Source organism: Cryptomeria japonica, chromosome 8 (genome assembly GCF_030272615.1).
Source record: "Cryptomeria japonica chromosome 8, Sugi_1.0, whole genome shotgun sequence".
Lineage (NCBI taxonomy): Eukaryota > Viridiplantae > Streptophyta > Pinopsida > Cupressales > Cupressaceae > Cryptomeria > Cryptomeria japonica.
The window spans coordinates 525,986,483-526,011,216 of NC_081412.1; the positions used below are offsets into that span (position 1 = coordinate 525,986,483).

General features: G+C 37.3%; 1 protein-coding gene across 4 annotated transcripts in view; it reads right to left on the minus strand.

Moving 5' to 3' along the window:
• Nucleotides 1–22,926, minus strand: part of LOC131055374 (AUGMIN subunit 1) — a 34,398-nt gene extending 11,472 nt beyond the window's left edge. The window contains exons 1-2 of one of the 4 annotated variants that reach the window (XM_057989830.2): nucleotides 22,468–22,926; nucleotides 6,438–6,534 (exon numbers count right to left, since the gene is read on the minus strand). In XM_057989830.2, the coding sequence (XP_057845813.1) occupies nucleotides 6,438–6,456 (19 nt within the window). In that variant the 5' untranslated portion in view covers nucleotides 6,457–6,534; nucleotides 22,468–22,926. Of the gene's footprint in view, nucleotides 1–6,437; nucleotides 6,535–22,217; nucleotides 22,295–22,467 lie in introns of those variants that run through there. The other 3 variants (XM_057989829.2, XM_057989831.2, XM_057989828.2) reach the window with 3 other exon arrangements.
• Between the last annotated feature and the right edge of the window lie 1,808 nt (nucleotides 22,927–24,734).

Here is a 24,734-nt window from a genome sequence, read left to right on the forward strand (position 1 = left end):
GTGTACAAAATACACGTCAACAATACTGCAGTCTTAGATGCCTCAACCCATAAGAAGGTTTGTAGATCCTGATCATGAATCATTGCTTTAGCTGCTTCAACAATGGATCTATTCTTTCTTTCAGCCACCCCATTTTGCTGAGGATTGTAGGGGACACAAAACTCCCTCTTAATTCCTGTCTCTACACAAAAGTCATGAAAGCTACTTGAGGTGTATTCACCTCCATTATCAGATCTTAACAGTTTAATTCTTTTTCCAGATAGATTTTCAACTAAAGCCTTAAATTCTTTGAACCTACTTAATACTTCATCGAATTCTTTAGTTTTCAGAAAGTAAATCCAAGTCTTTCTAGAGAAATCATCTATGAATATAACATAGTATAGGCATCCACTAGGTGAAGCAATGGACATAGGTCCACATAAATCAGAATGAACAAGTGCTAATTTTTCTTTAGCTCTACTTTCACTTTTATAAAATGGACTTTTAGTGTTCTTACCTAAAGCACATCCTTTGCAAGTATCATCATGAAATTGACTAAGTTTAGGCATACCTTTGACCATCTTCTCAAGTGAGGGAAGTGCTTGGAAGTGTAAATGACCAAGCCTCCTATGCCATAGTTCGTTGATCTTAGGAGCCTCATGAGTGAGAGCTTGAACAGGTTTAGCTGAAAGTTTGTATAAGCTATCATATCTATTACCAATGACATGAGCAGATTTAAAACTAGATTTCTTAGGCCATGCAAGTACTCTACCCTCAAAAAATGCTACTTGATAACCCTTATCTTCTAGTGCAGAAATGGAGATAAGATTCCTCTTAATTCCAAACACAAATAAAATATCACTGAGATGTAGAGAGATACCAGAATCTAAATTTAAAGTAGTACCGAAACCTCTTATCGAATATAGAGCATCATCACCAATTACCACATGGAGATTAGATTCTTTCTCTATCAAGTCTGAGAGATGCTCTCGGTAGCCCGTGATGTGTCTAGGTGCGCCGCTATCAATCAGCCATGTGTTGCAGTCAGTGGGCACATTGCTTGACAAGGCAGAGATGAAGAGGAAGTCTTCATTGTTCTTCGGCTCTGCAACTTCATTTAGGTTCGCTTCTCCTTGCTTGAGTTGATTTTAACATTCCTTCACATAGTGACCAAACTTGTCACATCTAAAGCGGCGAATGCGTGAAAGATCTCTTGGCTTCTTCCTTGAATCATGACTTGCTGAGGGTTTGAAGTCTCTATTCCTCTTGAAGTTTCCCTTCTTCCAATTTCCACCTTTCTTCTTGACTGATTGGGCTGCAAGCATGTGATGATCTCCTCCATGAGAGCTTCTAATTGCTCCCTTAGCAGCCAGCCGAGATTCTTCTTGGATGCAATCTCCTCTCAACCGTTCAAACTTGGGAAGCTCAATCCTAGCGCTGATTCCTTGAATGAATGGTTCCCAAGTTGGAGGAAGACCATTGACGGCAGTCAAGGTAAGATCGTTGTCTTCAACTTCCTTCCCAACTATTGAAAGTTGATCCTTTAGATCAATCATCCTCATGAAGTAGGAGGTGATAGATTCCCCTTTCTCCAATCGGATGTGAGTGAGCTGATTCCTCAAGGCAAGAATGCGGCAAGTGTTGTTGACTTCATACATCTTCTCCAATGTGCTGAACATCTCTCTTGCGGACTTCATCTTGGAGATAGATGACACAATATGATCTTTGACGGAATCAATGATCAGCCTTGTAGCTTGAAAGTTCTTCTTCCAGTCTTCCTTTTCCTTTTCGTCAGTAGGTTCTTTAGCATCCTTGCTAACATATTCAGCAAGGTCATTTAAAGCCATCAGCATTCTGACTTTCCAAGAGGTGTAATTCGCAAAACCTTCCAGCCTGTCTTCAGCCCTAAGAGAGGAAGCCATGAAGTCTAAACTTGACCAGTAGGTTAGGCTGAAAAGGAAATAGTAAATCTGATTATTAATAGTAAATCTGATTATTAATATCTATAAACCAAGCTCTGACACCATGTTAAATTAGTGATCAGATTTAATTAATTAACAGAAAATTAAATGAAATGAACATTCACATAGCACAAGAGACACCAAAATACCCTGGGAAAACCTCCCTCTTGGAGGAAAAACCCAGCATCAAAGATCCAGACCAACCTTTTAACTCATGAGCAAATTACAAGTATGTTTAGATCAGATTACTTATCTGATTCAGATACCCAGTTAGGGCAGAGTTTATCTAAGTCAAGTTGCTGGAGTGCAGGCCCTAACTCACTGAATGCTTTGGTAGAGTTCCAGCATCACAAGTGATTGAATTCGCTATCCTAGATGTCTGATTGTTTCCCAGCACAATCGATGAAAGGTCTCTACACCTTCGCTGCACTAGAAGACCACTTCGCACAGCACAAAGGCAGATAACAAATTCGCGATAATGAAGTAGCTGGAGCAAATAGTCGCTTGAGAAGAAATTCGCTTGTGATGAGATAATGTGTTAATGTTTAGGATGAATCTTGTTTATATACAAGATTCATGCTAATAACTTAATCATGTCAGCTGCCTTTCATATTTGAATTACATTTAATGATTGCTTTTAGCGCCCAATTTTGGGGCCTTGATTACAAGATACAAAGAGCACGATACTTATCTTTAGCGCTCTAATTACAAGTTACATTATTTAATTTGGACCCAACCCAATACAAGTAATTTGCTCATAGTTACAATATGTATTTAATTTTCTACATATAATCCGATTCTAGCTATCGAATTTCAACAGTATTTTCATCATCATATTGACCAAAGTGAGAAAAAATAGGGTTGTTTTTATGAATGGTAGAAGATGCGAAAGAACACTTGATAGTAGCTTAAAACAAGATTCAGCTACTAGATCTGTAGAATGAAAAGATGAATAAACCAGAGTACAATTGTCTAAAGGATGCTTATGATAATACATTTTTGACAATTGAAAACCTTGAGCATACATTATTACTCAAGGGAAATAACAAAAAACATAATCAGATTATTTATGGCCACTAAGGGCAATGGTTCTATAGGTAAGAGCCTAAGAGTTCATAGTTGTGTCTACAAACTAAATCAACATATATCATCTTAAGTAAATAGTTACTAAATGGTAAGTATCATCTTGTCATGCTGACAGCACATATGACACCATGTTTAACAGATTAACAGTTTAAAGTAAAACCATGAGCCAGTTAATTGTTACTTAAAATTCAACAGAACATTCCTAGCCATTGCCAAATACAAATATCCAATATAGCATTCCCTTTATTAATTGTAGAATTCTATATATGAGGTAAATCCTATCCGTTGAAAACATTCTGGTTCTAAGACCTATATCTAAGTGTGCATGCTCTCACGTGACAATTTGGGAATAGAAAAATAGATCATACACAATCAAAAATTTAGATAATCTTATTTTGTGGGAGTTTCATACTTGGGAGCACTTTTAATAATCAAATTATAACTATTTCCCATGACCAATCATTTCTCCATGACTTTATTTCTAGCTCATCATTATGTCAGCGAATAATTACAAGGCAAAAGTACCCACAAAGTACTCAAAGCCCCTGCTAAGTATTTGTTTGTATGGGGAAAAAATGGCAATGTTTAGAAAATTCATGGCTAGGTAAGCTTTCTTTACTTCCTGCAGGTTCATCTCAAGTTTAGTTACAAGCCTGTTTATAGATCTTGAGTTTCTTTGTTAATATCCACCCAGCAGGAGATTAGCTTTCAGAGGTATGCAAACATCAATATGCCCAATGGCTTGATCAAAAAGTTGAGTTTAGAAAGTTGAAGTTTTATTAATCCAAGGAGACAAGCCTATTATAGATTTATTAACCATAAATATGGAAACATCCACAACTTTAAATCATTATGGCAATATCTTGCATAATCTTCCCATTCAAAAGCTACTTTAGTGTTTCAAGGGAAGCATCCCAATGGATCTAGGCGACATCTACAATCTCCCAGACATCCTAGGGACTTGAAGAGGACATCCCCCCTTTTCAGGACTGGAAAGCCTGATCCATTCGAATCATAAAAATTACAAAGGTGACTTAAAGGGAAAAATATGCTAAAAACCTAAAAGGATTAGGATTGTCATTGCAAATTAAGCACATTTTATTTACTTTATAAAATTTCAGGCTTCAGCTGATTTAAGTTTGTTTAAGTTCCTTTAATAGCTATCCTCCCACCTTTCCCCTGCCATCCCCAAAATTTGGGAAAAAGTTTCAGTACCTGTGTCTCCCCATCCTGGAAACTGAGAGAAACAATGCAATTTATTTGCTTTCCAAGGAGTCCATTACCAGCTTTTAATTCCACAGAAAACATCACGTAGCAGAACCAAAGTTACAATGTCTTAGCAAATGTTTTGGAGATTGCAACCAATTCTAGCTTTAGTGCCACTTTTGTAGAAGATTGGAGTTTCTTTCATTCCAAAAGAAATAAAGCATCAAATTTTTAGGGTCACTCTTGCCAATCAAGCAAAAATTGTGTCTGACACTTTGTGCTCAACATTGGCCTTTTGCCAAGCATAGCTGGATGGTTTAGTAGTGAGGCAGAGAAATCACCATGAAGATGACCTCAGTTGAATTTCCAGTTGGCATGCTCCATGTTAATGAGATTACAGATGCTAAAAAGGTGGTCACCTAGAATAAGCTTGGGTGCAAGCCCCAGTTGGATTTTGACAGCATAGAAACCCTTTAGATATGGCTTCTAAGTGGAATAGAATTTTCAGATCAATGGCGCACCATCCCCCCTCCCTCATCCATTAAATGACAGGAGGGTGTAAGTGGTATTTCATTATACAGATAATAAAAATACTGAAATATGTTAAAATGGCAAATGAATGAATTACAATTCTCTCTTGGACAGTTGGTTTTGTTTGTATTGCTCTATGCTTGGATAAGCCTATGACAACTGTACAGAATAGTGGCAAGACAATTTTGAAAATAATATATGGGAAAATATAGAATAACATTGACCATGCAATATGGAATGTTATATGCATTAGGATTTTGAATAAATGAATGAATTTAATATCCCCTTAGGGCCTAACACATTTTCTCTATCAGATATCAACATGCAAATCCTATGTATGATTTTTCAGTTTCCACCTATATTTTTTCTATGCCTAGGATATCTGGACTGAAAATTTCTACTGTCTTACATTGTCTAAATCTAATAAATGGTATATTGGTATTTTTAAAATGATTTCTGTTGCATAGCATTCCACTATATTGTCATGCATTAGAATTTTGCTCCTTTTAACAGAAGAGTCCTTTCTTGTTACGAATGGGATTCTCTTTAAAACAAGGTGAGGTCTGAAGTTACCTTGGACTTATACATATGAAAATAGCAATCAAGTAAGGAAATTGTGATGGAAGTTGCACCGCAACTACATTTCATAACATTTCTAGAGGCACATATCCATGTCCTTGATCTTCTCTCAACCATATAATTTATTTAGACAACACTTTGCACCGAAAGAAGAAATATTGATGTTTCTTGACTATGATGTGGTATTGGAATTCAACTGAGGTCTCCACAGACAGAATGTGGGAGATTCACTGCTAACAATTTCTACAAGATATTGTTTGCTGCACTAACTTGAGAATTCAGCTCAGATCAATCTCTCATTTAGAGAGAAAAACTGCAGAGTATGTCATAGTTGATGCACAGAGAGTTCTACAAACTAAATCAAACTCTAGAATTGGCTTTAACCCTGAAATTGACATGTGAAAACATGTTTTAATTTTCACCAAGGCTTCATTCATCTGCTGCTTCACTACTTCCCAATTCATTACTCAACTTAAAACATATACCAAAGGAGGGTGTAGCAACCTTAAATAGCAATATAAAAGGTCAATGTCTCTTTGATTAACCAAATCGAAAATGGAAAAATCACCAAGTAAACTGGCTCACGAGTTTTCCAGCCATTTACTTGCCAGAATTAATCACCAAGTATTTTGTGAAAACTTGCATAATTTATTTATTCAGTCACAAAATATTTTAGCCAGTAACATACAGCTTAGGGCATCATTCGAAGAAGTAGACTATCTTTCTTAGAAAGATAGTGTAACCTATATTGAAAAAAAAATGATTTTGCAAGTCCACTGCTTATGGAAACACAGACTAACAAAGTCCTTCAGGGTTAAAGAAATTGCTCAAAAAAAGATAAGAAATCATAAAATTTATGGAATGCTGCAAACAGATCCTAGTTGAATTCATTTCTTGTCCTCTTAGATTGTATTCTAGATCGAATAATTGCATGCTTGAAAGATTCAAACACAGCAGACAGGCAATTTGGCATAATGCCCCAGAGGTTGCTTCATTGCCTTGTTACAAGAAGAAAGAACATATATTCAACTAAGGAAAGAAAGCAAGGTTTGAATTCCACAAAAGAAAGTTTTAAGAGTATGAATTGGTGCATACCTCGAAATACAATAAGCATGAAGGAATCCTTTTACTACCTAATACAGCTCATCCTCTTATTCCTGCCTCTTTCCCTTTCCTTCAGATAATTTTCCCCCTAAGCCAAAAAAAATGAAAATCCTCTCAATGAAAAAAAAAATCCTTAGAAAATTTAAAACAAAAATGCAACTGCCAGGCATAAAGCTTAAGTTTATAACTTTTTCCAGAATCCTCCTCGTTAAGTCTTATGCAAGATGTGGAGGCATCTTTTAGGCACGTAGAGGAGAGAATTATGATATATATACATTTATAAAATAAATTTATTGCATTATTCAAGTCACCCACAACACTAGTGAGAGGTGTTAGGCTTCACTCCTAAGATGTCTTTGCATCCTGAGGCTTAATTGAAGCCCGTAGCAATGTTGCAAGTATGCAAAATGGCAAGGACATGTTGTTCAAGCAATTTTATTAATATACGACAAATTCACAAGAGCCCAAAGTGCCATGTGTGTGTAGTTAGTAGTAGAAGGTATAGGGAGTCGGGAGAAAATCAACGGGGCAGTTGTTGCCTTGACAGTGATTTCACCCTTCTTTGACAGCGATCAATTTGTGAAGAATATTCCTTGGATAGTGGGGGTTATCCTTGTTGAAAACTGTGCTTCTCATGCAACCATTTCTTGCTTGCCAGATGGCAGTAGTCAGAGCGACAGTCAACATCATTCATGTGGGCTCCTTGGTGGTCATTTTGGCAGTTTCTATCAATGATTGTTTTGCTAGCTATTTGGTAATTTGAAAGCATCAATTCTTTTCCATTCCCATTCACATCCATTACCCTTCCAACAATGTGCGCATCATCTTGCTAGGCATCTATTCACATATCCATTTCATCTTTCCTAGGTGAATGTTCTAATTCTTGGGTGGTGCCATCCCTTGCCCAACTATTGGCTGCAATTACATGTGTTGGCTATGATGGCTAGGGAAGCAGTTGTTTGTGTTTTGGGTAGTGAATCTAAAGAGTTTTAGGGTAAAGAGGTGGAAAGTGAAGAGGCAAAATGTGAAGAGACAAGGGTAGAAGATAAAAATTAAGGGAAAAAGAAAGATTCCTCATAGAAATGGTCTAGGAAACCATTGTTGGGGATCTCTTGTTGGCACTTGGGGAGTTGGCGAATAGGCTGGCTAATGGCTAGACAAGAGCTGAAGACATGTGGGTTGACAACGCTGAGAGATTGGTTGTTAGGCTGATGGATAGAGCCATGTTGTTATCTAGTAGACATATAGTCAAAGCCATGAGAAGTTAGTTCATGTATTATCCAAATCCATCCATATTGATCAATTAGTGAGGTTGGTTGGCAAAGGGAGAGGGTGTTGATAGGAGGAAACGCATGTTGCTCATGTTGCTACAAGTGAGGCAAAGCATTCCCTTTAAGCATTCTGTTTCAACAAAAGTGGAATGCTGAGGCAGTGGGTCTGATGTAATGAGTATTCAAGATTATTGCATGTGGATAATAGAACTGGTGTATGGCAGTGGATAATAGAACTGGTCATAGCTTCGGTCTCCTCTTAGCTTCAACATGCAATATATTCAGTTTTAGGGTTTGGATAGTTTTGACTATTTTTAGCATATTACTATTTATAGTAGATGCTAATTTTGGTAATTGGTCTCAATCTCAGTTTTTTATTCAGCTTGAGAGTGCACTGTCTTTAGTTTCAAGACTTGGTGAATTTCCTAAAGCTGGGAAATAATGTTTTCGTGTTTCACTTAAATATTTTAATAAAGTGACTTTATCACTTAAGTGAAATATGGTGGATGTCAAAGTTAAGGAGGTAATAAATATATAAATATCATTTTATGTGGCCTCCTACAATAAAAAGAAAATAAAATATTTAAATGATATTTTGAAAGGGTCAGGAGCAAAATTCATTTTTTCTCTATTTTGCTCTTTAACTTGACCGAGTTTGGAGCTTCTAAGGAATGATTTGGGGGACTTGGATGCATATTTGCCTTGGAGAAAAGGTTTGAAGCAATAAAATGATGGAAATCAACCTGGAAGGAGAATTTGGCTCCTGACCCTTCCAAAGGGTCCAGAGCGAAATCCTCCATTTGACCTTCTTTTTTGCCTTAAGCCCTAGGTTGGCCTTGTTTGGAGCTAGTTTGATGGTGGATTGCCTTGATTAGGGTGGAAGGAAGTTGAATTGATCACATTTGAGGAAGAATTGGATGAATGAAGTGGAAAATTAACTAAGAATGAGGATTTCGCTCCTGACCCTTCCAAAGGGTCCAGAGCGAAAATCCCCATAGCTCTCATTTCCTTCCTAGTTTTGGCCAAGTGTTGGTTTCTAAGGCATGTTGGAAGGTGGATTGATTTATTCTTGCCTCGAGAAGTGGTTGAAAGCATTGAAAGATGAAGATTTTGCCTAAAGGATGAATTTTGCTCCTGACCCTTCCAAAGGGTCCAGAGTGAAATTCTTTATAAACCTCATTTGCTCCCTTGCTTAGGCTACAAACCTTGTTCCTTGGGTAAAGAGTGATGTATTTTTGCCTTCCAAAGAATATTAGAGTTGAAAGGATGAAGAGTCAAGCCTAGAGTTGGAATTTCGCTCCTGACCCTTCCAAAGGGTCCAGAGCAAAATTTCACAAAACCACTCTTTTCTCTCAGTTTTGTGCCAAGTCTAGTGTGGGTCAAGGTAAATTAGGATTGGAGATGTCCTTGGGCATAAATTTGGGTTGCTAATAATCAACAAATATGAAGGAATTAAGCAAAAGCCAGGATTTCGCTCCCAACCTTTCCAAAGGGTCCAAAGCGAAATTCCTAAGATCACCTATTTCCCCTTCAAAACAAATCAAACTTTTGGTTCTTATGCCCTAGATAGGAATGGAGTAACGTTTTCTTGGCCTTTGAGGTGAATTGAAATGGAAGAATGAAGGAATAAGCTCAAGAGCGAGGATTTCGCTCCTCACCCTTCCCAAGGGTCCAGAGTGAAAATCCTAAAACCTATTCTATCTTCCAAAATTTGTGCCAAGCCAAGCCTAGACCAAGGTGAGAGAAGTTGGGAGATGCCCCTAGGATTGCCCTTGAATGGATTTTGGCCACCAAAAACGAAGATTTTGAGTTGACAAGGATTTCGCTCCTGACCCTTCCAAAGGGTCCAGGGCGAAATCCTAAATAGGTCCTGTCCTTGGCCATGATTCTTAGCCAAATTCTCCTTTCTAGCCATTTTGAGGATCAAGCAAGTTTTGTCATGTTGAGAGAAGGATTCAAAAATGGAAGTCCAGGTATGAAAAGTGAAAAGAGTAGACTTAGGTGAAGGAAAACAAGCAAGTCAAGAATTTCGCTCCTGACCCTTCCAAAGGGTCCAGAGCGAAATTCTCAATTTCACCTAATTTGCTCATGATGAAGGTCAAGAGATGGATTCCCAGGCTTTGGTGGAGAGAAGACTAGTGCACGCTTTCCTTGGAAGACGTTTTGGAGTGGAGAAGTGATAGAACTTGAGCCTAAACAAGAATTTCGCTCCTGACCCTTCCAGAGGGTCCAGAGCAAAATCCTTAAAGACTCCATCTTGCTCCAATTTTACCTCAAACTTGGTATTGGTTGAGATTAAAGGGATCCTTAGGCATGCATCTAAGAAAGCATGGTCACAAAGTGAGAAGAATTTAGGCCAGGAATGCAAATTTCACTCCTGACCCTTCCAAAGGGTCCAGAGCGAAATTCTTATAGGGCTTGTCCCTGGGGAGAATCTTGAGAAAACTTTATTTTAATGTCTTCTTGTTGATGATTTAAGGTAGGAAATGCTATGTTAGAATGAATTCATTATGTGTCCTTAATCACCTTTTGGTTGATTTTGCAGATGGAAGAAGACCAGGCGAGGGCAAGGACGACCTCTTCCAGTCCATCATCATCAAGGATGTTCCACATGCAAAAAGGGAGGACTCAAGGTGCTTTGAAGCGTTGGAAGACTAGGGGTGTTCAAGGAGTTCAAGTTAGGCTCAAGACCTCATTCTACCACAAGATGACAAAGAAAGGCTTTGCCAGCACTTCAGGGCGAGATATGCTACTAGAGAAGGAAGACTTGACAATAAGGAAGCCTGGTCAAGCAAAGGAAGTACATCACTCATCATATCAAAGACAGAGGAGGATCAACCAAGTCACAAGCATTAGGCAAGGTGGCATCCCAGTCATCATTCCTTCGATCGGATTGGTCCACCTCAGCAGGACCAAATTCAATGTATCTAATCTATCGGAGGTGGCACAAACTTCGGTGTGCCTACCCATGCTTCCTATTGGTCCTCATGCTTGGAATGTAATTTTCTCATTGGCTAGAGGAAGTTTGTTGTAACAAACCCTAATTAGGGTTTCTATCTTGTAATCCTAGCCATTGATTCTGAGACAATCAGAGTCGTCTGTTTGTAAAGGGTTCTCTATATAAAGCCCTAGCTCCTCATTTGTAAAGGTTAATAGGGAGTTAACAGTGAATAGTCAGAGAGTAGGAAATAGTTAGAGTAGAGTAGAAAGAGAAGGCCAAGATTGTTGCCAAGATATTGTTGCAAAAGACTTGTAAACTTCATTGAAGAAATGGTGAATTCTATGGGTCGATTCAACAATTTGCATGGTCTCTATACTTCTCAAATTTGATTTCATGTTATTAGGTGAATGGAAGAAATTTGTATGATCAACGGTGAAATTCGTATATCCATACTACTAGCGGTTTGTTGATTGCAAACTTGCCTTGCGTAATCAACTGGAATCATTCAACTTAAGCTTAACTTCAATTATCGCTTCTTCATTGACATGCATCAACCTGACAGTGTCCATGCTTGTAGCAGTGATCTAAACATCATAAATCTTTCCTCAGAAGATCGCACTAATCTTGTGGAGATGATCCTAGGATGTCAAAGCAAGACTTAGTTAGAATTTCATCAAAGGTCATTCATTGCTCTTACGTTCTTAGTGTTAGAAATAGATCTCGTTCCAACCCTTTTCCTTTTTTCCTTTTTCAAAATCAAGGGCCAGTGAAATTCCACGTTCCAGTAATATCCAAAGCAAATCAGACGCTCAGGTCATCGAGTGTAAGTCCCCTTGTGATTTCAACAAAATCACATCATACCGCGAGAAGCTTATCCACACGTAGAGACCCTACATACAAGAACCTTGGAGTTACTCCGATTGATCCTTCAGCAAGATCTTCAGCAGTCGGGAAACTTTGTTCAAGAGAGGATAAGATACCTTGGTATTTTATTCTGTGTTCGCATGTGCATGAAAAACACATCAACAGCGCCAAAATGAAGTATGCAAGGAGAACTTTAAAATTTGTGAATTCCATGACCTTAGCAAAAATACGCCCAAGAAGGTCACAAGGTGCCAAATAAAAGGGATGATGGATAATTCAAACAAAGCATGAATTCCTCCTTTAGTGTGAAATTCCGCGCATGTGCATGAAAGGGCACCAAAATGCCTAGGCTTTGGAAAATGTGTAAAGGAAATGATGATGAAATTCCAAGGCATAGATAATTCCATGACTAAGTTAGAAAATTGAAAATTTGTCTAAGGCATGAAAATCCAGGGGTCAAGGAGGAATGAAAAGCAAAAAGCCCCTCGGGAAATTTTTTTAAATTTCCATTTTTAGACACCAAATCTTATCAGAATCTAGAAATTTTTATAGATTTGGAATCGTGAGAGATTTTTCTCTCTGATGGACACCGGTCCTAAATTTTAGGGAGATCCCTAAAAAATAGGAGATGTTGGAGAAGCATTGAAAATTACCTCCAGGGTAGGAAAAGTCGAGCTAAGACGATGAATCAGGTGAATCTTGAAGAGTATTCCAATTTCCCTCCAAAATTTGAAAGAATGGAAAGTTAATGAGTTGACAGAGGGAATATTCTAAGTATGACGCATGACTTAGTGCATTAAGTGAAATTTCCAAATTTGAACTCAATTACAAGGGAAGTTCCATTTGCATGGTGCAGTGATTGGGAAAGTATGACGCATATTAAATTCAGTTGCCAAATTAATGCCTCCCAACTTAGCAGTATGATTTGAAGAATTCTATATAAGCGTGGAGAAGCATTTCATTTCTCACGCGCGGGATTTAAGAAAGAAGAATTGGAGAAGTGAAGAAAGGTCATACTTAGTTGAATTTTCATCGTTTTCAAGGTGCTTTGTAGGATGGCAGAATCAAACAAGGCGGCTACTATCACCAGGCAAGCACTGATCAAGGCGGAAATGAAGGGCTTCCTTCCTATTTCCTAGATGAATTCTAGGTGGAAGGAAATCAGCAATACAAATTTGGGCACATTCAACCTGGCTGCCTTCAAGATCAGAATGTTCGGAACAACAGGATATAATCCATCACCAATGGCTATCAAGTTTGTCAAAAGCGGAATTGTTGTGACAGCTAGTTTTCCTCCTGCTATTCAGTGTCCAAATTTGATTATGGAATGTGCAAAGCATTATAATCTGGAGCGGAAGACAATTTCAACATCAAATGGCAGATTGTTAGCGACATTGACTCCGGAATCAATTGGTGGATCTTTTGGAATTCCTTCACACCATTCCATGACATACAGGACCATTAGCTGAGCTCAAGCAATGTATGATGCGGGTCCTGCCAAGTGTGCTGACATGATCAACAAACAATGGTTGTTGAAGCCTACGCCACATATTTCCAAAATGCCAAAGACTCTCACTATCTTTGAATTCAAACAGGAATATGTGGACCAGATAAAGATGCTGAGCAAGGTAATGGGATGTTCACATACTGTGAATTTTGAAACATAGATGTTCTTCTGCATTGGCGAGATCATGGATGCAAACGGGCCAGCCGATTGGGCCAGATTAATTAGTCATTACTTGCACGAACAGCTGAGGAACTTGAAAGAAAGAAAGTCTCAATCCTTCTTCATGAGCTCCTACGTAATTTACATGCTTGCACGAAGGGGAGGATTTTATTTGATGGTCTTCCAACAAGTGGAATCATGGGTTGCGGACCAGCACAGTTGAAAGTGCATGAGTGTTATCCTTAGCTGCATCTTCACAATGTTAATTCTTACAAGCTGGAGAACGACACCTTCACTATGTACTTGACACGACTTATGCAGAAACAATTGCACGTAAGGGTGTCACCACAAGAAAGGGCCCTAGTTCAGAAGTATGGAGCCATGTTCTTACAATTTCCAAAATTCACCTACATCAAGACACAAGGATTCTCATTCCAGTCATACAAATTGCCAAGGTATCCATTCGACAAATTCATACTATTGGAACTCATGAGGCACTTAACAGCCTATGATCAACTACAGAAGAAGAAGAAGAAGCAGTCTATTAAATTCCCAATTGCCCTAGGTGATTTCATGGAAGTGTGCCCAGGTTTGGAAGCAGCTAAGAGTGCAGCGGAGGAGTTAGCATTCTATTGCCTACCATTTTATACATCCAGAGCCCAGTATGATCCTTATTGCCAAATTAGAAAGGTTGCTGGTATGAAATTCATACACAAATTTCACTTGGAAGGTTATTGGGCAAGTGTCGAAGATGACCTTGAAGTCCAAAGGAAAATGTATTCCAGACTGCCCCTTGACACCATCAGGATAGGTGAAATTTACCAAGTGTCGAACTGGGTGAAAGAGGATTCGGATTTAACGCAACCTGAATTTGAGAAAGTGAAAGATCAACCTATTCAGCTGTTAGACTGGTCCGAGCCTGAAATTGATGATTTGAATATCTTGGTTAGACCAACGTTAAAATTCACTAAACACTGGGTTGATCGACAGATAAGGAAGTTGACGGAAGGAAATGTTCATTTGACATATCAGTTGATGGGGTGTCTGGATTCCCATAGTGAAACAACTGAAGGATCTTCACAGGCCCGAGCAGAAGGAGAAGTCTGACTTGATAAAGGGAAAAGTGCTCCAAAGAGGCCAAGGACAACAAGGAAGAAAGATATCCAACAGGAAGTTCATCATGAAGCCCAACATGAAATCCATCAAGAAGTTCCTCAGGAAGTTCAACAAGAGATGCAACAGGAAGAACCTCTGCAAAAGAGAGCAAGGTTAGAAAGGGTGCAATCACCGACAAGTTCTTCCAATGTACAGGAGGTAGAGATGTTCGCACAGGAAAATCCAACGGATCCACCTCCAGGTAATACTCTAGCACCAGATATACTCAACATTAGTGCTTCACACAGACCCAATCAGCCAAGAGATCAAAGACAAGAAAGTCCTCCACACCAGGAAGAGCCTCGTCGGGATAGTTTCGTAGAAGCCATCCTTGGCGAAATGGAGGAAGAATCACAGGAGCAAGAGCACATGGAAATCTATAGTCACTCCATTCCCGCTCTTGATTGGTTGATAGAAAGGCTGAGGAGGGAACCGGAAAAAGAAATTGATCCAGCTCAGGAATTAGAAGAGTTGTTGAAAAGGATGGATCAACCAACAAAAAAGAAGGCTCCCCGATAATTTTCCAAGGTCATGAGGGATGAATCTGGGTCCTGAACTTTGCACATAGCTGAGCTTATAGTGTATAAGGACGGGAATGAAATTAGGCAGGAAGATTATGTTATCAGACAGGTTGATCTTGGTCCTGCTTCCACGAGACAAGTAATTGGAGACTTCAAAGGATCTTCCTTAGCCATGAAGGTAAAGATGCTGAAGACAAAGGCGAAATGTAAAAGGCTGAGGGAAGAAAATAGAGCTTTATGCGAGTACATTAGAAGTTTTAAACGGCCACTCAGGGAAGCAAGTCCTTAATTCATTCATCCTTCCCTTCCTAAGGAAGTTGTTGATGATGTGGGGTAATTAGAGCAATGGCACAGAATTCCAAGGAGTGGATAGAGGATGTCTACACTGAAGCAGGAAAATTCATCGAGGACTTGGCTCAGATTCATTCAAGGTTTGTAGCCCTTCTGAACAGATTGGAGGTAGTGGAAGGATTGTGAGAACATGTTCACATATATCAAGACTTAACCATTTTGCGGCTCAAGTCTCTAACAAAGATTCCGAGGCAAACACTAATTGATGGGAAAGTAATTTAGGAGAACGAGGTTTATGACTTTCCTCGGTGGTTCTGCGATGTTTTCTCAAGAAAGAACACCTTTGACAAATTTAGCATGGAGTCTTTAACCTTGAAAGACTCAATCAGAAGGGTGCAAGAAGAAGTCATCAATGCAATTGAAGCACTATTCGCTAAGAAGCTCAATGAGAATGGAGTAATAGTGAACTCCTTGAAATCTCAATTGCACGAGTTCTTCTTCGTAGGTTCATTCACTAAGGAACATTTTGCAAATGTTTCTTCATTTTCCAGTACAATGAAGAGGACACGGGAAATCATGATGGAATGGGGAAGCTTCTTTTCCAAGAGCGAGGAAGAAATTACCTTGATGGAATTTGATATTGAAAATGTGCCAAGTATCTCCATCAGAGAGCTGGAAGCTGTCATCAGTAAATTCATTGCATATGCAATAAATGAACGAGATAATGGTCATCCATTCTTGGACGAGAATCTTTTGGCTGAATAGTGGCTGCGCATTTACTGCTGGAATACTTTTGACTTAGTGGCGGCCCGGTCGATGCATGTTGAATGCATAAGGAATCTTTTTGCATGCAGCCGTCTTATTAATGATTTTATGGCAGATTCTCTACGCATGTAGCCGTCGCATGGGGAATGATGGGCATTTATTTCTCGCATGGGAATATTTGTTATAATTTGGGCAAGTTTGATGTAATGGGCTGCATTTAATGCACCAATAAATGCCATTTTGATCTTTTTGAATTAATTGTATATGGGCATGATGGGTATTAATTGTTGATCCCCACCTTGTTGCATCTTGAGTGGAGAATTTTTAGGGAAAAGCCATAATTAGGGTTTGCATGTGGTCAAGGCCAGAGGCCTATATAAAGGGGTTACCCCCCTCATTTGTGAAGAGAGGTTGTTGTTTGAGATTGTTGCTAAGAGTTTTTGAAGCAAACACTTAATACATTGTTCCATTGTTGGTGTGTTCTTGTGTTGTTTTGGAGCTCGCATGGTCTCACTCTCTTCATGGATTAGATTTGCTTTCATATTGTTAGATGAACTGGATTTGATAGGATTACTTGTTGTGAAGTCCGTGCTCATACTTTTGGTGTGCAGCTGATTGTTGCATACTGTGCAAAGTTAGCCTTAGCCTCCGTTATAAGTGTATGTTTAACTTCGATTATTAGTAGAGATTGATCGATTTGATGGTTTCTTTTGGTAATTTGAAAATCTTCAACACACCCTCTAAAGATTGCACCGCCTTCGTGTAGTTGTGCATTGTTGGTGAAGCGAAGTGTGGTTGGATTTTGCATAAGTAATCCCGTCTCCTTGTTCGTAGGATTAGTTTAGTTTTAGTCTAGTTTTCTAAACCCTTTCCTCATTTACTTCTCCGCACATTTTAAATCCAAAAATGCAAAAAATAGAGCTTTCATTGCGAATCATTCACATAGAAATCCTTAAACTTGCATAAATTTGTTATCCTCTTCAAGCAAATACGTAAGGTCCCTTGGGTTAACAACAAACTCATCAACCGACTGAGTCACGTCCGGGATTAAAGGAACCTTGGAGTTAGCCGTTTGAACTTTCTTGCAATCTTAGCATATAGTATAACTTTGATCAAGATATAGTGGTACTGAATCTCTGATATAGTGGTACTGAATCTCAACATGCTTTGTTCTATCATGGAACACTGGGTTGACTAAAAGCTTCACACAACTTTGGTTATCACAAGGAATGGTAGTAGGCTCCAACGATTGTCCAAATAATCCCACAAGGAGCTTTCGAAGCCACACTGCTTCGCAAGTTGCCACACATGCTGCAATGTATTCTGCCTCTGCGGTACTCAGTGCCAGTGAAGACTGCTTCCTGCTACACCAGGAAATCATAGCAAATCCTAAACTGAAGCAACGACTAGAGGTGCTCTTCCGATCAGTAACACTCCCTGCCCAATCAGAATTAGAATAGCCTTCTAAATTCAGGTCTACACTGGAAGAGTATTTCAAGCCATATCCATTTGTGCCATGCAAGTATCTCAAGATATGTTTGGCTACAACTAGATGTATCTATCTTGGATCACACATGAACTGACTCAGTGCACTCACTGCATAAGAAATGTTTGGTCTAGTGTTGACAAGATACATCAAGGATCCAATCAACTATCTGTACATAGTTCAATTGCATGAGACTTCCTTCCAAAATAGACTCTAATAACACTTAGAATAATGATAATTTCTGCTACTTAAGAATGATAGATTATGATACACAATTGATATCACTTGCAATGGGATAATATAAGAACCAATATCACTGCTATCTCTGATTTAACACTTAGATGTATGCAAGATGATCTTGATCTATATATCTGCACTTAATGCAATGTAATCAATGTTGAGTATGGATAGAGTATCTCTGCTGTCTCTGATATAATTGATGATAATTGTGCAAGGATGGTCTCTGATCTGCAAGGGTGGAGTATACTCTGCTATCTCTGATATGACAGTGTATATTATGCTGCAAGTTACCTCTCAACTGCTTGTAGCCTTTTCTGATATATTGATGTTAATATGCTGTATGTTCTTTCCTCAATCGCTTATAGTGATGCTGTAGATTTTCTGTTTCTGATTAGACTCTTGAAGTATGCAATATTCTCCTCAATATCGCTATTGCTATGCCTGATTTGGCTATATTGATATGCAATAAACTTTGTATTGGTCTAATAAGACCTTCGATCTATATATGAATGCTTGTCTGATATGTATGATTATGTAGTGATTATATATGATCTTCAGAAATGGATGCTTGCCTGATATATCTTGTGAATTATAGCAATTCCATAGGCACACTGTCTGATATGTATCGCTGGTAAATATGCATCCAAAGCCAAGGGCTGTTTACTCAATAAGAGTGAATCTACAGAGGATGAAATAAGAAATAAGATATCCGATGATTCTTCTTGGAATGGTTAGGTCTGCCTTATATATCTCCATATGTTCTCTCATTAAGAGTTGTGACTCTTAAAAGTATTGCATCTTTTTTTTAATGGCATTATTTTATCTAAACATAATCATATCACTAATTCCTATTCTGATTGCACATCTTCATTAATCTGACTTATCAAATGGTCAACATCTTTTAATCTTTCCTTTAAGCGAATCGTACTCTCTTGTCTTTGGTCAACAGATAATAAAACATCTCTTTAAAGGATCACATCCTTATCCTTAATCGCTCCAAATCATAATCGCTGCTTTATAATTTTATTGCTGTTTGCCACCTTTTAAAGAAGTCATTTCTAACCATTTAGGAAACACCACCTTGTATTCTGAATCATGGCATATAAGTTTGTTTACTACGATTGCTCCTTAAGATCACTGACTTGTCTTTTGACTGACCAATCACTGTTCTTAATATAAAGTTGCTACAGACTTCTTATATTTTAATCCTTTCAAATATAATCTCTGTTTACTAGAATCCACTTCAATAACTTTACTTGATTGCTTCTCTTAAGGAATGCATACGATTTTTTGTATCTTAATCTCTCCGGTTATTCCTTGACAGTTATTTATCTCAATTGTGATCGACTCATGTGATTCTTTACTGTGAATGGCACGTCCTGATATGGTTATGATGGACCACAATCTAGAAATTGTAATGTGCCAACTATCCTTTGATGAACCCAACCAATACTTTCATACAAGCATTGTTCCTTAAAGGTTATTACACCCTCCATTGTCTTAAACATTGTTTTGCTCATTATCATTTACAAAGATAATTCAAGGAGCTTTCCCTCGCATACTATTTACTGGTTTCGATTAGATGGGGACATCACAGACCCCCTATCAATCAATACCATCAATCTATGACCTTGCAAAACTCCTCTAAAAGGATGGTACTTAGGTGCTCCAGAAAGAGTAGCAAGGATTCCTTCCAAAGACTCTCCTACTTTGTTCGCATGCTTTATCTCATCAAGTACAACCACAAGCTCAATTTCTTCTTTCTTTGAGTTCTCATAAAAAATGACCTCTATGTAGTGGACTTGCCCTTTCCCCAAGCATCTATGTCCTAGCTCCCATGGCTCTTTACAAGAAAAGTCTAATTTCTTACTGCCTCATTTGTCATTCTTTCCAAGTCTAGGTGCCTCTTCTTATATCCAATCCACAAAGAGTTCTGACTTATATAAGACCATCTCTAGAAGTATAGGGATTATGCTTACCATGGCATACGTGTGCTTTCATATTCTCAACTGTAATCTTCCAAAACTATTGTCACGTGCTGTGATTTCCTTGAACCATTGAACTAACTGCTATGCTCTCTTTTAGATTTAATATATCACGAACTGAATGCACTGGTTGGTTTATAATAATTCTTGTAGGTTGAATACATGGCATTGAGATCTGTGGACTGGACTGAAATCTTATTGATGCATGTTTAAGATACCAGCATATCTGATTCCCTTCTTAGATATTACCATGATTGTTGTATCTGAATTATGATATGAATTTAGATAAGCATTTACTAGTTACCACACAGTAAGAATAGAGAAGGTAATGGTATAACATTGATGTACTAGTGGCAATGAAAGGATTACTTGGCAGCAAAAATATCTTATCTAAATGTCACAGCTTTAGTGACAGGCCCTATAAGGCAAAATGGAGTATTTCTAAGTAATAGAAGCCTTAACAAGATATAAACATGCTTACTCACTAATTGCAGAGATCCCCATTAATTTAGACAATTAGAGACTGTAGGAAGGAAAGGATTGATCTGTCAAACCACAGTAGTGGGATACAGGGGTGTGCCAAGGAAAACCTACTTAAGCCTTAGGAATATGAGTAACTGGAATGATGTCGTCTTTTCTTGTTTTGTATAGCTGGGGCAGAGATGTTGTGAAGTATTTTGCCAATATGGGACTGAATTCACACCAAATTCATCTATTAAGTATATGAATTTGTTTTATGACATTTAATATTACGAAGTTCAAGACCATTGGTTAGAGCGCAGCAAAATCAACAGGCCTATTTAATCTCTATTTTAAGAAACGTGAATTACTAATGTTCACTGAGGTAGGCCTATGAGTAAAATGCCATGAATTCTAATTAACAGGGGCAGCTAGATGTCTGAAATAAGATGAGTGATCTTAGGTTGTTTGACCAAGACATAAGAAAATTTTGGAAGGCAGCTCTCAAAACATTGTCAAGGAACCTTTGACAGAAAGGATTTAATACCTAGGATGGCATGTTTATTAAAAGAATAAAAGATCATAGAGATTGTTAAGAGAAGGCATGCTTTAATCACATTGTCTGATAAAAGAGACAAAAAATAGGTTTAAAGTGTAGATAGCCAAGGCATAGGTTTAAAGTGTTATTAATGTCCCTAAAGAGAGAGGGAAAAAAGGGAGTCCAGCTACATCTATATCAAATGACTCAATTGACATGCCCAATACATTAAGTAGCACTCTAGTAGAATCTTCCTATGGGAATAGACACTCCAAGTATAGTCAGGGATGACAAGTCATAGGTTAGAAAGGAGTGAAGTGTTGATAAGTTAGTGCCAAAGGTCAGAGAATGGGTAAGGCTGTGAAAATCCCTGAGAGATTCTTAACTACGGAAGAGTAAGAGTCTGTTTGTGAATACCTAAAAGACCTAGAACACTATGCATAGGATTTGGTTACACTGTAGTGGATAGATTTTGAAGAGTTAAAAAGAAAAGAAAGGAGGAGATAAATCTATAATAAATTGAATTGGGGTGATCTCTAATAAAGTAATGAAAGGTTTGTGGAGCTATACAGAAATAACTAGAGCAACGTACTATGAGCTTTCTCTACATGAAACATGTAAAAATATTATAATTTAAACCCTGTGGTCTTTTTATCGAAAGTGGTTACTCCACAGTTACGTTAGTTTTGGTACAAGAAGAATCTCCACAGGAATTTTACTAGCCAACTGTAAAAGCAGATTATCTGTTCTAATAAGTGCTAACATAGCACAAGCATAGACCACAGCCATCGGCTATAGTGTCTCGCCACCCCACCTATAGTATGCCGAAGCCATAGTAGTAATATTGTTTGAAATCATAAATAGGGTTCAAGTTTTTCAACAAATGGCAGAGAATCTATACAGATACTTTTTTTTCTATCCGTCAAGCTTCTTTTTCCTGCAAATGACACTAATACAATACTATCAACATAAGATATAAGAAAGAACAAAATTAAAATGGGGATTTTCTTCCCTTTTTCGTTGGGTAAATTAGATTTGTACTCCTTACACCTCCCTGTCCTAATTAATGCATCGCTATCAAGCTTAGAATAGCATTGAAACACATCCGAGAGGTATCCATTCTATCATTCACATGGGGCATTCATCCAGTCTCATCAAGGTAACCCACACAGGCTTGAGACCAATTTAACATCAAGGCAATAGTTCCATCTTGATACCACACCATTATTCACTAGATCCTTCTATTTTTTACATTTCTTAAAAAACAATATCAATTCTACTTTCCTCTATTCTATGAAGGGACCGGATGTAGCATGTCGAGACAATTGCAGGCATGAAAGCATTTTATCGGCAATACTTATATACCCAATAAAAGACAATTGCAGGTATGAAAACAATTTATCGTCAATACTCACATACCCAATAAAAGACAAATTGCAGGCACGAAAATAGTTTATCGTCAATACTTTCATACCCAATAAAAGACAATTGCAGGCATAGCAACAATTTATCGTCGATACTTATATACCCAATAAATGAAAAACAAAAAACGAACATATGTAAACACAGTCCAAATTGAGTTCACATACCATGCTCGCTACTCAAAGAAACATATACCATGCAACTTATTCTATCCGGAGAGAAAATAATCGAAGGGAAATTGTCACTATTGCATCCAACAACCAAATAAACATAGGGCAATTATCAGCTTATAACAAAAACATGAAACCAATCAACTGAGTGAACCTAAAAATAGAATATAAATCCAATATTGAAATCAGGTAAAACTTTAAACCAAATTTCAAATTACTCAACAGTAAGGAAATTTTCCATGGATACCTGTGGTTGGGGATGGCTGCAATTCAGGGCCAAATTCAGAGGTCTTTGCCATATCTTACCAAAAGGACTTGAATTGCAGTTATCGGTGTCTGACTCCTGATTTTTACAACCCAAATCAATATATAATAGATTTATAGTACTGCAGGGAATAAATTTCAATCTTTCGAGACTCGTAAGCAAATACAATTAAGATGGCGGGCTTTCTGTATTTTTCTTTTTCAAAAGATTGACAGCTCTGAAATCTTTTTTGCATTTCATGACGGAATAAGGCTGCAATTCAAAAACTGGAGATTGTATTTATGACCGCGTTTTGAAAAGAAACCGAATTCACGCATACAGAATCACTGTTCCGTGAGGTTTGCATGCATGACGCAGATGCTTCAAAATATTTGATAATAAATTATGCCGGGTCAAGGCGTATGTCCCTGTTAATTTGAATTTTTTTTGAAAAATTAAGTTTAAAGGCAGAGGCATATGTCCCTGTTAATTTGAAATTTTTTTGAAAAATAAGTTTAATAGTGTCAGCAAAATAGACTCTTCGCTAGAGGACCGTCGATTGTAGTAGTTGGGTACATTTCCTAATGTTAGAAGTGGTCTCAAAAATCAAATATAATACACTCTGCATTAAAAAAATGTAGATTATATATTTGTTTTAGGAGGGCAAGTGAGATGCTTTAAAATCATTTAGGATATTATGGAGAGAAAGGACACTAACTATTGCCAATCATATCAGTCCAAAATTATAGATCGAATATTAACAATAAATGGAAGTTAGATATATAAGAGGGAGAAACAAATTTAAATTTTTTAAAAATATTTTATCTTATAATGGATTTTGGGTTTTGATTTTGATAGTTCTATAATTGTATTCAGTGTCTGTATTTTAAAATAGAACTAAAATTTTTAGAAAATTATATTACATGAAATGGAAGTTTTTGAATGGATCATCGAATTTTCTATGAGATTTTATTTTTTATATATATTTAGTTTATATATTTTTTCTTTCCAAATAAGGTATGTCTTAGCATTAGAAAGGCAATTTTGAATGGATAACTATTACATGTAATTTGTTTAACAAATAAGGTTGACCATCAAACTTAGGCTTTACTTGAATGGGCATTAAATAATATTGACAATTGACTGTTATCAATGTTATGATCAATAAGTTACATCTAGATAAGTTTGATGGCTTGAATATGTGAATAGTTGTGACAAGATGGTGGGAGAACATACTGATAATATATGACATTGTGTAGGTGGTGAAATGAGGATTAGGTAAATGAACATGTTTTCACCATAGTAAAGGGAAGTGTGATATGAATGAAGAGTATTGTGTAAGCAAGAGCAATAGCTAATAATAAAAGTGCAATGGAGAATGATATTTCCATAAGCTTAATCTAGGTTAATCTAATAAAATGAATAAATTTTAATATAAATCAACAAGTAGATTAATTACTGTAGTTAAGTGAGAAAATTAAATATGATGGATAATTATACTTAGCTCTAGGAATGATACATATGGGTAACTCTAATGTAGACACTAAAATATTGTATTCTAGCATAGAAAATGGATTATTTAGATATGTCCCACATCTCAAAAAGTATGTAGAACTATATTTGTTTCTAGGTTAAATTCGTGACTCTAGATCATTTAGGTGGTGAGGGTTGTTCTATAATGTGTGGATCTAATCCCATTAGTTTCACACTTATATTTTTGATTCCCTAGTTTTCTACTTCTTTCTAGTTGTCAAGGGACCTTGGCAATATATAAAAACACTTTAAGGAGGCTATCAAATCACCTGTGAACAAGTTTTCCAAGGTTAACCCTCAAGAGAGATTAACTTTATGGTTGTGTTAAATATTGGTGGGCCAAAAGCATGCAAATATCTTTGATGATGATGATGTTAATAAATATTATTCCCTTTAAAGCACCAATTGAAATGTTCATGTAATAAATGTGCTAGGAAGTTAAATGATTCTAGGATGAGAAAATGAATGCAATTGAATTCTTTTAAATAAAAATACTAGCAAGAATCATACAAAATGTGTACCAAGTTAGCTCGTATTATGAAATAAATAGATGAGAGTCTAATAAATTTGAATTTGAATTTTAAAATGTAAGGGGTTCAATCCATAGGTGTAAGATCAATCACATACTTGCAAGAGTTATCCAAGACGAGGGAGAGATAAGACATGTAGGTGATGTTCAAGAAAATATGGAGATATAGATAAGATAAGACCAAATACCTAAGAATTTATGTAAATAG